The sequence below is a fragment of the Sarcophilus harrisii genome, chromosome 4 (genome assembly GCF_902635505.1).
Source record: "Sarcophilus harrisii chromosome 4, mSarHar1.11, whole genome shotgun sequence".
Lineage (NCBI taxonomy): Eukaryota > Metazoa > Chordata > Mammalia > Dasyuromorphia > Dasyuridae > Sarcophilus > Sarcophilus harrisii.
The window spans coordinates 110,680,128-110,696,498 of NC_045429.1; the positions used below are offsets into that span (position 1 = coordinate 110,680,128).

Genomic DNA, 16,371 nt, shown 5'->3' on the forward strand with positions numbered 1-16,371 from the left:
TTTTAGTCATGTCCAATTCTTTGTGACCCCATTTGAGGTTTTCTTGGCAGAGATAAGGCCTGGTTTGCCATTTCCTTCTCCAACTCATTTTACAGATGATGAAAATGAGGCAAACAGGATTTAAGAAACTTGCCTAGTGTCACATAGATAATAAATGTCTAAAATCAGATTTGAATTCAGGAAGATGAGTCTTCCTGTCTCCAGGCTTAGCATTCTATACATTGCTTCACTATATATACTTTGCTAAAAGTGCTTTTCTTTTAGAAAAGAATTCTCTTAGACTTCTGAATAATTCAGACTGACTCTTCCCCCTCCATTCAGCTGAATTCTATTTAATTCAAAAAGCATCTATTAATCCTTTGCTTTATGACAGGCATTGTGCTGGAAAAAATATATATACATATCTATCTATATATATAAAATGAAATAGTTGCTGCCATAGAGGAGTTTATATTCTACTGAGGAGAAACAATTTATACTCATGTAAATAAATGTGAAATAAATTCAATCTAAGTACAGGGTAATTTTGAGTGATTCACTAGGACCTGGGAGAAACCCAAAAACCGCTAATAGGGAGCACTTGTTCTGAGTCTGATAGGAAGTTGGGGGGGTTTCAGGAGCCAGAAGGGAGAAAAATCTTGGATGTTTGAGAGAAAGGCTAGGAAAAAGCTTGGAGACCTAAGACTAAATGTAATGTGGATGGGATCCCAAGTAAACCAGTTTCACAGTAACCCAGAGTAAATGAGGAGTAACGTGTAATTGGAATAAAATATAAGTTGGAAATGATTTGCAAAAGGCTTTAAATGACAACAAGAAGAGTTTGTATTTAATTCAAAAAACATCAGAGAATTACTAAAATTTCTTGAACAGGGGAATGACATGGACTGAACTGTGCTTTAGAAATATTAACTTAATTTTACACCTGTACAAAGAGTGGATTAGGCTAGATGCATGGAAAAAAAATTAAGAATTAAAACAAACAACCCACTTGTTGAGGTATATAGTCCATGTTTTTACCCAAAAGCAAAGAGGACATTCAATTTCATAGGAGGTCTTGAAGCAGTTACACAGGGATACAACATGTCAACAGGATACCACTTTCATGCTGGATATTTGCTGAAAAGCAACAGAGCAACAAAAATATTTTTGAAAAGGAAAGTTTTGTGGCCAGGTTGTTTTGATTCGGAGGCTATAAACATGTCCTTGCTGACAAAAATGAACATGTTGTCGAGGACTCAAACCTGATGTTTGTGTCTCAAATCAAATCCCAAACCTCTCTTTAAATAGATGGTAGGCTCTGGGACAGGCACGGAGAAAACAAAATTTCCATGAGATGCTGAATTCTCTTTTCCTTTAAAGTCTTTCTATACTGAATTGAATGAAAAGAAGTGCATTGGGGATCTGGGAAGGTTTGGCAATGACTTTTGGATGCTTATCTGAGCCACACTGGTTAAGAATCTGGGATGGAAATCTCCTAAGAATAACCATTCTCACGAAATTTCCGATCCCTCCTGTTTTTGGCAGGATCTGAAATTCCGTGGAAATGGCTCATGTCGCAAGACTTCTGTGTGGGGCTGGCCAGAACCAGGAAGGAGAGAGGCCCTGAAAAAAAAAGGGAAGGGAAAAAAAAAACACCAAATTGAAGCGGTCTGAATGTTTTCACGCCTTTGAAAAGGTTTGGGGTTTGGCTCCTACTGAGACAGAGTGCTTCCCCCACCTTCACTCCCCCTTCTTAGATTTCCCCCCCAGGCCAGCTCCCTCAAATACCTTTTACCTGACTCATGAAGCTTTGCATGTCAGGAGAAAACAGGGGTGTGGGTCATTTTTCAAGATTCCTGATATTTTGGACCTATTTTGGATACATTCTTCTTTTTGACAAAGGGCTGAGGTTCTGAGTAACATTGGTGCAAGATGTTCGTTTGCTGAGATGTTGGGCAAAGTGAGGACAATAATGGAAGCTGGAAATGGAAGACAAAGTACATCTCTCCATAATTTGTCTTATTTGACAAAGACTATCAGAATTTTTCTTGTAATACAGGCCATAGGGGAAAAATGTTTTTAAAAAGTATGAGGGGTATCTCAGAACTAATAATAGGATAAATTCAAAAATAATAATTTGGTTTCTAGGGAATTTCTAGCCAGATCCCAGGCACTTCCATAGGGAATGATAATGCCTCCAGTTCTTTGTCCAGTTTCTACCTGTCCCATCTGACATCCTTATTTTTACCCTTTAAAATATCCCCTTACTTTTGATCATTCTGTTCAATGTTCTCCTTCTCTCTTTAAGCATATCTTTAAAGGGATGTGTGGAATCTGGGCACATTGTTCTGGATCGGGTAGCACTTTGCAAGAGCCAAACCTATCTCCAAGTGACTAATCATAAAGAGTTTTCATTCTTAACTTCAATATTCTAGGACCACTTCCATGTCTGAATCACTTGTGTTTTAAAGTCATGGTCATTTGAGGACACTGTGCCTCCACTTACCTATATTGGGATAGAATTATCAATGTTCCTTTTAAGACATGCACAGCATTTTTGAGAAGCCATAGAAGTTATGTGATGTATCTTAACCTGTTCTTTTGCCTTCAGCTAATTAGCTCAGTTGAATGGAATATGGCATGGTATCAATAAGACCAGGGTCAGGGGTTCAGTCTTCTCTCTGGTCCAGTTAGCTTTGGTCTTTTTCATAAACACAGACCTACTTCCCTAATCTTACCCAGCTGCCTCATAAACTCATGCAGCTGGTCACAGGGGGACCAGACAAGAGGGTGTAAATGGTTCATTGAAAACTTATTCCCACTTCTGGGGGAGAAAAACAAAACAAAACAGCTAAATACTCATGTCCTATTTGAGGTGGGTCAGTAGTAATTTTTGTATGTATCATTTATGTGATTTGAAGCACAAGTGTTGCTTTAGTTAGGTGGAAGGGTCACATTTCTTGGACGCTGGCATTTTAATGTGCATTATCACATTTATTGTCCTATCAAAACCAGATGTTTAAAATTAGGGCTAGAAATTCCACAACACATATTGTATTACCTCTGGGTCACCCTACCACCTAACACATACAGCTCAGCTGTATTTTGTTATGGCTTTAATAAGAGCAATAATGTGTTTCCACAAGTTTTAGACTGGTATTAGATGACATGTGGGCTAATTTTGGTGGGTTGAGCATACCAGTAGGGGGTTATGCAAACCAGAGCAATTTGCTTTCCAAACAATGGGAGAACATGTGAAGAGGCAAAGCTAATAATCACAGCATGGTGTTTTCTCTTTCTCCTTCTCTCTTTCTCCTACTTGTTCTCTCAAAGGTCCCCAAAACTTTTTCAGTAATGGAATCTACGCCCGATGAATAACTTTCTCAGTCCAGCCAAGCCCATTGGATCTTGCATCTCGTTTTTCTTTTCCACAGTACATCAACATTGGCAGAATTAAAATAAGAAGGCTAACCAAATTGATAGTCTTTCTGAATTGAAAAAAAATGCTGTAATCAATGCAAAGTTAGATAAGGTAAGGAAAAAGAAATAAAAGCCTATGTGGATTCAGGCCAAGAATTCATCTGTTTGCATTAATAGGTTCCAGCAATGGTACTACAGGCACGGAAAGCCTGTTCGCCACTGCACTTAGCAAGCACACTAGCTTAAAAATAAACTTTGACAACGTAGATCTCTTTGTCCTTTCAAGAATGGAAAACATTATGTACTTCAAAGCATACTAATGCTGACTCTAAAATATACTTGATATATTAATCCTCTAGCAATTGGTAGGGTCATTATATGGCATACAGTACAGGGATGCTTTGTGTGTAAATAGTACATAAGCCCAGAGAACTAGTGAGAATAAATGGCACTAATGATTTTGATCTGCTCATTCATAGTAAGGAAGAAGCATCTGTCTTTTAAAGTCCTCTGGAACAGTTGGGTTGCAGTTCTTCATCATCCTTAATCAGGGAAAATGCTCCTGAGCCAAATTGCTAAGACAGTGAGTATTTTGGTAGCATAGTTCACTAGCATTCAGCAACGCACGTTCACTTTTGAGTCTTTTGGACAGGAAATCCATCTATGGGAGCAGCGTTCATGAAAGCAAGAAAACAGTATGGGACGATGTCTTGGGAGTGGATGTGACCTTGTTCAGAGATTTACAGAGAAGAAACCTTCAAAGAAGAATAATATTAAGGATCAAAAGCATGATGACTCCTGATGAAAACATCACCAAATGATGAACCCACGAGCAAAAAAGACCTTCTTCTGTGAGTATCTTTTACCATCTTCTAAGCATTAATGGGAGAAGAAGCTGTTTTGGAAATTTACTTTCTAAATTTCTAGATCATGTTGAGTCTACTTGAAAACTAGCATTTTGTGGAAGTTCTTATTATAAATTTATATATGATTAAATTCCTTGAGTCACTCCAAAATGCAGGGGTTTGTTTCCTTCTTACTATAAATTTTGAACAAGTTGTACATTCATACAGGCGTGTTTGATGCTATAATAAGTATTTTCTATAATATTTGCACTGTATATTAATATAATAAAATTATTTTGGGCATATCTGTAACTTTCTGTGTGTGTGTGTGTGTGTGTGTGTGTGTGTGTGTGTATGTGTGTGTGATAATGATTTATGCTTTATTTACCTTGTATCCCTGTTGTGGCCAGGACCTCTTGCATAAAGGGGGAATGAATTTCTTTGTTCAGATAAGGACTCATGTACCATTTAGAATTTTTAGAAAAAGAATTTTATCAGCAAGTTTCAGACTCCTTTTGTATGATTGGGGTGAGATGGCTTAAAGCACTGGGGAATGGGATGAAGAAGATGCTAGAAATCTCACTTGGGGTGAATAAGACGCGTTTTTTCTCTAAGACTACAATAGATTTGCTAAATTATTTTATGAAAGGCATTTAGATGTTCTGTACCTTGATTTCTCTATAAATAAACTGGAAAAAGCAACACTCTTTGTCTCCCTTGCCAAGATTTCAGGAATATTGAGGGATAAATGAAGTGATTTTGGAAATGTGATTTTAACTCCTCAGAAGCATAACATCATGCATATATAAAATATAATATAATCTCTTTATGATATTAGGTCTTTGGGACTGAATGGATACCTTCTTTTCCCTAATATTTCCCTGTATTAAGGACTAATACTGTAATATTAACATAATCTTTTAAAGAAGGAGGTTCAGAATTACAGTTGGGGTAAAAATGAACTGAATAACTGAGATTTTATTAGGTTCACTCTGAATTTTTATTTAACAATAGCAATATGATTGTTTTTCATTTGAAAGAAATAAAATTTTGCACTCATTCAATGGTAGTGCTCTTCCAAGTGCCTCACTGACATTAAAAAAGTAATGGTCAGCACCATGTCTTGGGGAATATGTATTCTCTGATGATTGGCAGGGACAGATAACATTGGGACAAGTAATTGAGCAAACATAAATGATTAAGTTCAGATGATTACTGTGATTTGGAAGGTTTAGTTATCTTTGGATACAGATGGAAGACTTTGATTTCAGGTAGAAGAGGGTAGAAGAATCAGCAACAAGAGGGTTGTTGGGTACGGAAAGGGTTCATAGTGTTAGACCGAATATGTATCCACATGGAGGAACATCAGGGAAATAGGAGAAAAAGAAAAAAATGATCTAGAGGAAAAAGTAAAGCAGTGGAGAACTATGTAGGTAAGGGAAGTTTTATGTTAATAGGCTGAGTCCAAACAAACTTGTTTGAGGATTCTTGCAGGGTTGTCTTCCTTCTGAATAGGAGTAATAAAATTAAGAGGATCAGTTTTGTATCAGTGGCATTAAAACTAAATTGTTATGTTTGGTGGACACTTTGAAACATTAAAGTGAATCATCTTAAATAATTCCACAAATTAGCTTTTTCCTCCTGGGAATGCCACTGATGTACCTTAGTTTCTCCATGTGGACTTAGATCTTTACTAGCGTCATGTTGAACTTCCTGTATAGATCCTTGTGCTAATGATTAGAGATGAAAGGAATCTCCTCCATGTTATAGAACAGAGATTTTTGTTTCAAGCAAATATAAATGAAATTATTTAAAATCCATAGCACTTGTTGAAATAAGAGAAGGATGTTTGAATGAGTATAGACCTATTATACAGCATGAGAAATTAGATTTCTAGAGGATTTAATAGAAAAGCAACATATAAGCTTAAGTCTAGTGCTCAGTAGTTTCAGTATTGAGCATAGTGCTTTGTACTTAATAAATTCATATTGAATTAAATTATTGATGAAATCCTACAATTGATCCTCATAACTAGTTTTTTAAATGTTGCCATTATATCAAACAAAGAAGTAGAAACAGGCAACCATATTCTCTATGTAAGCTTAAATATATAAAAGCTTAAAATAAAAAAGAATTAGATAGAAAAGATCTCACCTGTATGGGGAAAGATTGAATGAGATAATAAAGGGATATAATCTTAGAAATATAAAGATTATTGATTATAATGTAATCTGGATTTATGTCTTCTTATAGCTACTTTTTGAGTTGCTTTAGAGTTGATTTTCACTTTTTTACATATCTTATGGGTTGGTCAACTGGATTCATCATTGTGTAATGTAACTTAGGCACCAAAATAGTCAGAAAAGTGAACTGGCCATTGTGAAAGCAATCCTTTGGCAGAACTTCTCCAGCTGCATTAGGTAACTTTATGATCTAGGATCTCTTGGAAGAAACATAGGGAAAGAAAAGTATTTTGAGCTTAAAATAGTTTCCTTGCATGTTTCTCATGGCCTTTGTTGTACCTGCTGGTTGATTTTGCAGGAGCCAAGGTCTTGTGAGGAATGTGGACTTGATGGATTGATTCACTTCTATAAGCTCCCTTGTACAAAATAAAACATACTGGATTGTTTCATAAGGTGTCAACCTTGGTCTTAAACATTGTTACTTAAAATTGCTTAGCTATGTAGTATACATCACAGGGACAGAACTTAAAGTACAACATCTTATTGGATTGAATATTTCAACCATGGGACTTCCTATGCTGGTAGATAGAATGTCTATAGGAGGTTGACTGGGTTAACAGAAACAATCACATTAGAGGGAAAAGCACTTCCTTAGAAAACGAAATAAATGACAGATAAAAAGTGCTTCTGGGGACTGTGTGCTTTGCTATATGATGAAGAGTTGCCAAGGGAAAATACATTTGGAGAGGAGGAGGGAAATGTTTCCTTATTAATTATAATGGCAATGTGAATCTCCTTAGCATTGACCAGCATGTGAGGCCAAATTCTCCCCAGCCTTTGATGATTTAAGAATTTTGAGAATCCAGGTATCATAATAATGCATAGGTGAAAGCATAATAATTATTCAGCCAACTTCTAAGAAAAGATGCTTCTAAATATTTCCCAACATCAATTTTTGGGATCAAAGTTATACACTATAATGCCAGAATACTGCATGATTAATGGTGGTGATTTGGATGCATATTCAATTAGTCTAGTGAATCTAGAGTGAACATGCTGCTTCATAATAACAACAATAATAATTAATATTTTAATAGTGTTTCAGAGTTGCAGAAGAAGTTTTATGAGATAATTTAGGTTATCTCATTTTATCCTCACAATAACTCAGCAAGATCGGTAATATTAATATCCCTGTTTTACAGATGAGGAAACTGAGACTAAGAGAATTTAAATGATTGTCTCAAGGTCACACAACTTGAGGTCACACATCTGAGGCAGGATTTGAACAGAGAGCTTTCTGACTCCAAACCCTTCATTCTATCATGTAATATTTAGACAATATTAATTGAATTTGTACTTTTTTCCAGGTAAAAACACCTGAGCTTTGCACCCATTTAGCATAAAGAATAATGCTAATTATGCAATATTTTATAATATTCATGTGAAATCCTCTATGTACCTATTCTGCCTTATTACCTTCTTAATAAGGAGAAAGTTTCCTAGAAGTGGTCTTCCAATATCCTCGAGTCTTTCGTAATATATGCCTAATGTTTCTTGTGTCTATTTTCCCAGCAAAAAGGATTAAAAAGACTGGTTGTTTTGTGTTTTGATGTCTGGGGTCTCTCTCCAATCTCTTTCCTTTATGGATTTGTCTTAAAAAGTTGGTTTGTGAGTTCTTCAAATGATGCTACTTGAAACAGATGACTTTTGTGCTGCTTGGTCCTTGTTCCAGAATTAGTAGTTATGACTCTGAGATTGTTCCTCATGCATCCTCATGTGTCAGTTAATATAATTCCCTGGGATCTCTTCTTATAAGGTAAGAAACTCCATCAGTCTGTGTTTCAGGAGAAGAAAGATCTAAGATCAAGAACTTCTTTATCTTAACCTATCTGACAATAGGAGCATAATAAGGGCGTGACTTGATCTTCGGACATCTCAGAAGGAACCATTCTGTGGTGCTGTCGGCACATAGGCTCTACTAAATCCAGGCCATGGTTCATACATGTCTGAAGCTTTTCCTGTAATTGCCATTGAGGAAAGGATTGAACTGGGAAGAATTTTTGTCCCAAAGCAAAGAAATAATAAGTGAGGATATAGATGGCTTTGTGGCACCCTCAATAAAAATCATTGGTATGAAGGAAATAAATTTGCATAGTATTCCTTCTTTTTATATTTTTTTGTGTTTTATGCATTTTATTTTTATATCACCTCATTTGCATATAAGGGCAGCTAGGCTGGTAGAGCATTGGGCCTGAAGTCAGGAGACCTGAGTTCAAACTGGCTTTAAATACTAGTTGTGTGACCCTGGGTTTCAGTTTTCTTATCTGTAAATTGAGTTAGAGAAAGAAATGAAAAACCTCTCAAGAGTCTTTGACCAGAAAAACCCAAATGAAATCATGAACTTCTGAAATGACTGAAAAAAAATATATCCATATAAATCCATATTATCCCATTCTTGCTCAACAGCTAGGCAGCATCATAGTGTGTAAAGAACTAGGCCTGGAGTCAGGAAAGACCTTAATTCCAATGTGGTCATAGATATTTGCTAATTTGTTGTCCCTGGGCAGGCCATTAAACTTTTGCCTGCCTCAGTTTCCTTTGCAGTAAAATGAGGATAATAATAGCCCCATCTCCCAGGTTATTGTGAGGATAAAATGCTAATCCTTATAAAATGCTTGGACTTAGCCCAATGATGGCTATCTGTGGCACTTAGTATATGTTTCCTTGTTTTTTTTTTTTTTAAGAGTGATAGTCCATACCCATAATCTACCACTTCGCCAAGGAATGGAGGGAGGTACATTCTTTTTTCAATTCTTCTTTGGGTCCAAACTTGGTTCTTACAGTTATACTGGGGAGAATTTTGTTTTATTGTTCTTGTTAATCATTGTGTATAGTTATCCTGATTCTATTTATTTTTCTCTGCACTAATTTATATAAATCATTTTGTGATTCTTTACAGTTGTATATCATTGCTTTGATGCATCATAACTTGCTTAGCCATTCCCCAGTTGATAAGCATTTGTTTTCTTTCTAGTTCCTCACTACCACAAAAGGGCTACTACTAAGAATTTAATCTACATGGGATCCTTCTGTCTGACTGACCTCTTTTTAATATATGTCTTGTAGTAGGAACTGAGGCAAAGGGTATGACATGATGTTTTAGTCACTTTTTAAAAACATTAATTCCAAACTGTTTTCAAGAATTGTTGGGACAATTTCTTAACCAACAATGTATTAATCACTCTATCTTCCTATATCCCCTTAAACTCTGGCTATTCAAATATTTCAAATTGTTTTCAAGAATTGTTGGACAATTACAGGACCAATAACGTATTAATATCCTTATCTTTCTATATCCCCTCAAACTTTGGCTATTCACATCTTTTGTCATCTTTATCAACTTTCTGGGTAAAGTAAAACCTCTGAGTAGTTTTAGTTTGCATTTCCCTTATTAATAATTGGGGCAGTGCTGGATTTGAAACTCAGGAAGATGAGTCTTCCTGAGTTCAAATCTAGCCTCAGACACCTACTAGTTGTATGACATCTCTAAAATGAACTGGAGAAAGGAAATTGAAAACAACCCTAGTATCTGTGCCAAGAAAAACTCTAAATGCAATCATGAAGAGTTGGACATGGCTGAAACAACTGAACAACATAGTAGTAGTTATTTAGAACAATTTTTATGACTTATCAGTTTTCCTTTTATCTTTTGAAAATTATTTTTGACTACTTAATCAAGGAGAATGACTCTTTTTAATTCATTTCTTTTAATAATTCCATCTTCTAAAGAGAGAGAGAAAAAAGAGAGTGAGAGTGAAAGAGAGAGAGAGAGAGAGAGAGAGAGAGAGAGAGAGAAAGAGAGAGAGAGACTGACACTATAAAGTGAGATAATAACTGTTAAGCATTTATCATAGTTCTGGCAGATAACATGTACTTAATAAATGCTTGTTTCCTTCCCCTTCTCTACCAGACTCTTCTTAGAACTATATGATGCAACTATTTTTTGCCAGTTGATAGTTTCTTTTATTATTCTACTATACTGAATATGTTTATACAATATTTTTCAATTTCATGTAACATACATATTTTTAAATTGTCTTTTATTATTTTACCTATCACTTATTTAATACAAAATTCTTTCCTAATAGAGTTATGAAAAGTACCTGATTTTGGTCTCTTCTGATTTTTTATGTTTACATCCTATACTCAGCTTGAGCTAATAATTGTAGTATATGGTATAAGATGTAATTAGGCCACTTCTCTTTTATAGGTAATGGAGCAAGAATAGAAAGGCTAAATTGAGAAATAGTATCTTCTGAGAAATAGTAACACATAATAGAAGGTTGAACTTGGAGTTTGGAAAATCTGGATTTAAATCCTTCTTCAGTAGTTTAATAGCTATGAGATACTGGGCAATTTCTATCATCTTCTGTTTCTATCTGTAAGATCCAGATAATATTAACACTTCCAGTTTAGGGCTTTGGGAGGACAAAATGAGACTGTATTATAATTTTTGTTGTTTGGTTATTTTCTAGTCATGACTGACATTTTGTAACCTCATTTTGGGTTTTCTTGGCAAAAATACTCAAGTGGTTTGCCATTTCCTTCTCCAGATCATTATACAGATGAGGCAACTGAGGCGCATAGGGTTAAGTGATTTGGTCAGGCTCATACAACTAGTAAGTGTCGGATGCTGGATTAGAACTTGGGTTTTCCTGCTTCCAGATCTCCTGCTCTATCCACTGCATCACCAAGCTACTCTCTGCAAAGTACTAGAAAAATCCATGACTCTAGTTATGAGAAGTTTTCGTGTTAATTTTCTTGAATGGCTCTTATTAATTTATAATCAGTACTATGAATTAGCCTCATTCCAAGGATTCTGTCCCTAAATATCTGCATGATCTATCTTCCTCATATTTAATTTGCTACCTATTAAAATGAATAACTGTACATACTATTCCAGAACAAAGGCATAATTAACTCTATCTAAATTTGCACCCTCATTTGAGTAGTTGTTGTCTTTGAGTTTCTGATTTTCTACTTCTGATAGGATAAATATCTATCAGGATTCTTTTACTCATCTTGCCCTTCCTCCACCAGATCTATATTAAACCCTATTCAAATATTAAATGGCATGAGGATTAGGTATGCACACTCAAAACTATACAAAATTATTCTGCAGATTAAAAATGGCAGTGTGTAAAATTCATCTTTTTACTCAAAAGAGGTACATTAAGTACAGAGTGAGATTCAGGGTTAAATCAGTTCATCCTTTAACCTCATTCCAAAGACAGGTTATCTTTATGGATGTCAATTTGTGAGATGCAAGGATGGCTAACACAAATGTTAGATCTCTGTCTTTAAGGGACTAACTGATTTCATTTCTCATCCAATTGCACCCTTTTGTATTTCTCTATAGTGCCTCTAAGGAACTTCAATCACTAGGAACCTCATTATCCTGCAAAACTGAATCATCCTTGGTATTCACACCTCATAAGCTTCTCTGTTTATAGGAAGGAACAAAAAGATCCTTCTAAAACTCCCATTTAAGGAGGAGACTCAAGCCAATCATTGATTTCTTTTCTAGGCAGCTGAACTCCTTTTGACTTCTCTATCATGCTCCCAGGGTTAGGTACTCCCCACCTCTGCCAGCTTCCACCTTTTTCAGTATTCTTTTGTTTGATGTTTCCTTCCAATAGATTGTAAACACTTTGAGGACAGGAGCTATTTTTCTTTTTCTACATTTGTGTCCCCAGGATCTAGCACAGTGTCTTGTCCAAGGAAGATGCTTAATAAATGCTTATTGGAGGACTGATTCATTTCTGAGTGAAATATCTAGACATTTCTTAAATCAGAATGTTGTGTGGGTGGCACAATTGATAACTTCTCTTCATGAACTTAATGTAGCTCCAATTTTTTTTAAAAGGACTTTTTTTTGTTTTGGTTTCATCATGTAAATGTGGGTTTAAAAGTGACTTAACTCAGAAGAAGCTTTAGAGAACAGCACTGAGACATTAGAACCGAGCATATTTTTTCCTTAAAATAGAAAAAAAAATCTTACAGAAGACCTTGTGATGCTTTGACATTACTCACTCTGCATTCTCACTATTATACCTTTGCTATAGGGAAATAAACAAACTGTACGGTCAGAATAAAAGCACCAGGGTTAATAGGATGATATTACAGGATATTAAATATGATGGTGACAAGCCACAATTTTTATCATTTAGACTTTTTGTGCTTTTAAAGCTATACAAAAGAGGGCAAGTTACATAAAAGAATAATAGATAAAACCTCCACACTTGCTTTTCTTACTTATATATTTTTGTATATTTTTCAACACGGGGAATACCATTATTAATACCACCACACCGCCCTCACCAACAAAACAAAACAAAACAAAAACAAAAACAAAAAACCTTGATCCTTTTTGATTTATCTGTTAAGGTTTTCTTTATTGCTGTTGGTGGTGGTGGTAATGGTGGTGGGGTGGGTGGGTGATGCAAAGTAAATCAGGAATTCTTAATTCCACAGGATGAAATTTCTTAAACAGAAGATCTTAGTTTTCCTTGCTTTAGTATTCGATAGATACCTTTTCTTCTCTAAACTCTCTCCAGGAACAAATGGAGGGGACAGTATTAACAAAGAGTCAGGCATCATCTCAATTTTTCTCTTGAAGTTATCCATTAGGTATTTCCTAAGTACTGATCAACTGATGTTACCAAAATTTGGTTATAACTAAATGAGATTGCTCCTAAATTTGAAGGCATCTTTATTTCTTTGCCTGACTTCTTCTCTTAGAAAGAAACTGGTTTAAAAAGAGAGGAACATTTTCTTTTGGACCAAGATAGATTTAATTTTGCCAGGGCCACTACCAGACCTAAATCCTTTTTAGATATAACACTTTTTGATTTAGAATAAGAGAGCTATTCTGGCCATAACATGGTGACAGGGTAAATACATATGGACTTCTTTATTATTTAAAATCTAAGATGTGGTAAGCCACAGATTAATAGGAAGACAGATTTCCTCTCTGGCATTTCTCCACTGGAAGATTTATCTTTTCCTTCTTGATGTCTTGGCGAAAGTTGAAGGAAGGACACTGAAACAAATATGTTTGAAGTGGCTCTTAGCAGACTGGTGATTCCCATAATACTTGGCAATTAAAAGGAAAATAGAATAAACAAGTAAAAGAGTATTCTGTGAATCATTTTCATATGACATGAAAAAAATTAACAGTATTTTAAAATATATACCATTTTATTACAATAATCCATTTTGCTTTTGTTGTGATAAAGTGAATATACATTGAAAAACATGAAGGAATTGTTGGTGTTTCTTTTTCAAAACACAGCCAGGTGACAAAAAAGTTTAGATCTTTTATTGTGTCCTTCAATATAGCCCCGTTAGCTCAGAGACCTATCTCTCTGCTTGAGCTCTTGCAGCTTTGTCCTTGGCTTCTGCCTCTGCTTTCTTCAGCCTCCAGGCAGCACCAAGGTAGAAGATACGATGAATCTCTCTTGCCTGGAAGATAGGGCTTGTGGGCTTTCTTGCAGAATGCTCTGTCTCTGACCCCAGTCGATGTTCCCCAGAAAACTCTCTCAAGTAAACTCTCTCAAGTAACTAACTCCAAGCTCCAAGAGCTCCCTGTATATATGTGATCTCCCAAAGGTTAACTCCACCTTCTGGAGGGAGAGGGATTCTGGGTTATCTCCCAGAGTGCTCTCTGGCCCTAAGGGAGGTGTGAATTCGGTGTTTCTTTCTAAACCCTGAACTCTCCCAAACGTGTGAACTCCATTGAGTACTTAGATACTTATGAGCTCTCTAAAGGTGTGAACACAAGCATTGTTTCCATCAGTATTAGCAACTTATCACCTTGTAAGGATTCACTTTAAGGTGTGAACTGATAAACACTGTATCAATTCTATTGAGTTAACACCAGGATTCTGACATCACCCTTGAGTTTTTACCTTGTTTCAAGTTGAGTTGATACTAGGATTCCAACAAGGAATAAGTGGAAATTGTATTCTTTATGTTTTTTTTCCCCCAAAATCTATGTGTTGAGGATAGGGAAAATATATTTTTAATTGACATGGAGAGAAGTAATAGCTAACCTTGCCATGCCATTCCTCACAGAGAGGGGTCATTTTATATACTTTAAATTAGCAATTACCTTGATTTGAATAATAAATACAAATCAAGGGGTGAAATATATATATATATATATATATATTAGAGGTGGATATTAAACTTTTTGAGAAACTAGACTCTTATCAATTTATTCAAAAGAGAAAATCATCTCTACCCACAAAGTTCTTTCCTCTCATAATGCCATGGTTACAAAGTAGATGATCTACTATCTTTCTATCAATTGATAAACCTGTGTGTGGCCTTTGTTGTTTTTTTTTTTCCCATTTTGAAACACCAGAAGAACCATTTTTGGTTCACATAGATGTGAATTTTCCAGAAGTGGGGAAAACCTGGATTATCTTCTATAATTTTTGTTAGGGACAGCTAAGAGGTATGGTAGATGAAGAACCAGACCTGGTTCTAGGTTCTAGGCCAGGAGGACTAGACTTCAAATCTCATTTCAGATACTTGGCACTTACCAGCTGTGTGATGATGGGCAAGTCAATTAACTCCAATTGCCTTGCCAAAAACAAACAACAACCAAAAAAACTGTCAGTCTTGACTCTTCATTTTCCTACCCTTCTGGAAACATTGACTTTATGGTAAGCTGTAATTAACACCCCCTTTTGATTCTGGATTTTTTTAAAATGAATTTTACATTGTATGTATGTTTAAAGCACATATGTTATGAGTAGATCAGGGTTCAGAATCTGGTTCTGGTAATTCTGCCTGTATGACTTTGGGCAAGTCACATAATCTTCCTAAATCCTTGCAAAGTGAAAGACTAAATGATTGAATCTCTGAAATTCCAATTTTAAATCCATAATCATATTATTTATAACCTGCAATTAATCTAAATGCCTTAGACCAATGGAGTATACTCAGTATAAATCAATTTTACTGTCTTATAATGACAATACTTACCATTCTGATAAATAATTTAGGTTTAAAAATGGATTGGGATATAGTTTAATCCCATTGTTATTTTTTCCTTATCATTTGCTCTAGCCCCCCTCCCATATGATAATGATATTTGTGTTATAAAATTCTTTATGTTAAAAAAAAAACTTCTAATTTTTGTCATAATTATCCATGGTTTGTTTTGGCAGTGCTTATAGGCAGTTAAAATGTATTCTTATACACTATATTCCAACTAAGCTGGATTACTCTCTATTCTCTTTACACAATATTTCATTTCTAGTCTCCATTCCTTTGCAATAGGAGCTATTTCTCCCACATCATCAATGATCTCTTTCTTTACCTCCACTTTTTAAAATTCCTAGGTCTAATCAAACATAACTCATGTACCTCTCCCAAAGCATTTCTTGATCCAACAAATTGCTAGCACTATCTCTCCATCCATATTCTACTTTGTATGTATTTTGTAGTTGCTTACTAATGTGTAGCAACATTGGGAATGTGGATATACCAAGCAGTCTCATTCCTGATTTCATGTAGACCACTTCAGTCCTGGGACACTATGACTTTTAAAAAGAGGGCTCTCTCTCTTTCTTTCCCTCCCTCTTCCCTTCATTCTCTCCCTCTCTCCCTCCCTCCTTTCTTCTCTCACTCTCTCCCTCCCTCCTTACGTTCCTCCTTCACTCTCTCCCTCCTCTCCCTCTCTCCCTCCCTCCTTCCCTTCCTCCCCCCGCCCCGTCTATCTGTCTGTCTTTCTCTCATAATGTCCTTACCTCAAAACCCTTGATTAAAGGTTAGGTTTAGCTCATATCTGGATGTTTTTTCCCAAAAGGGAGTAGACAGATACTCAATATACAATGTATATCAGATTTATATATCAAATCATGACACCTTTA

The 16,371-nt window shown here is 35.6% G+C and overlaps 1 protein-coding gene across 1 annotated transcript in view; it reads left to right on the top strand.

Moving 5' to 3' along the window:
• Window positions 1-3,309: 3,309 nt before the first annotated feature.
• Window positions 3,310-16,371, top strand: part of KCNK2 (potassium two pore domain channel subfamily K member 2) — a 266,217-nt gene continuing 253,155 nt past the window's right edge. The window contains exon 1 of the mRNA XM_031937370.1: window positions 3,310-4,250. Within this exon, the coding sequence (XP_031793230.1) occupies window positions 4,217-4,250 (34 nt within the window). The 5' untranslated portion in view covers window positions 3,310-4,216. The remainder of the gene's footprint in view (window positions 4,251-16,371) is intronic.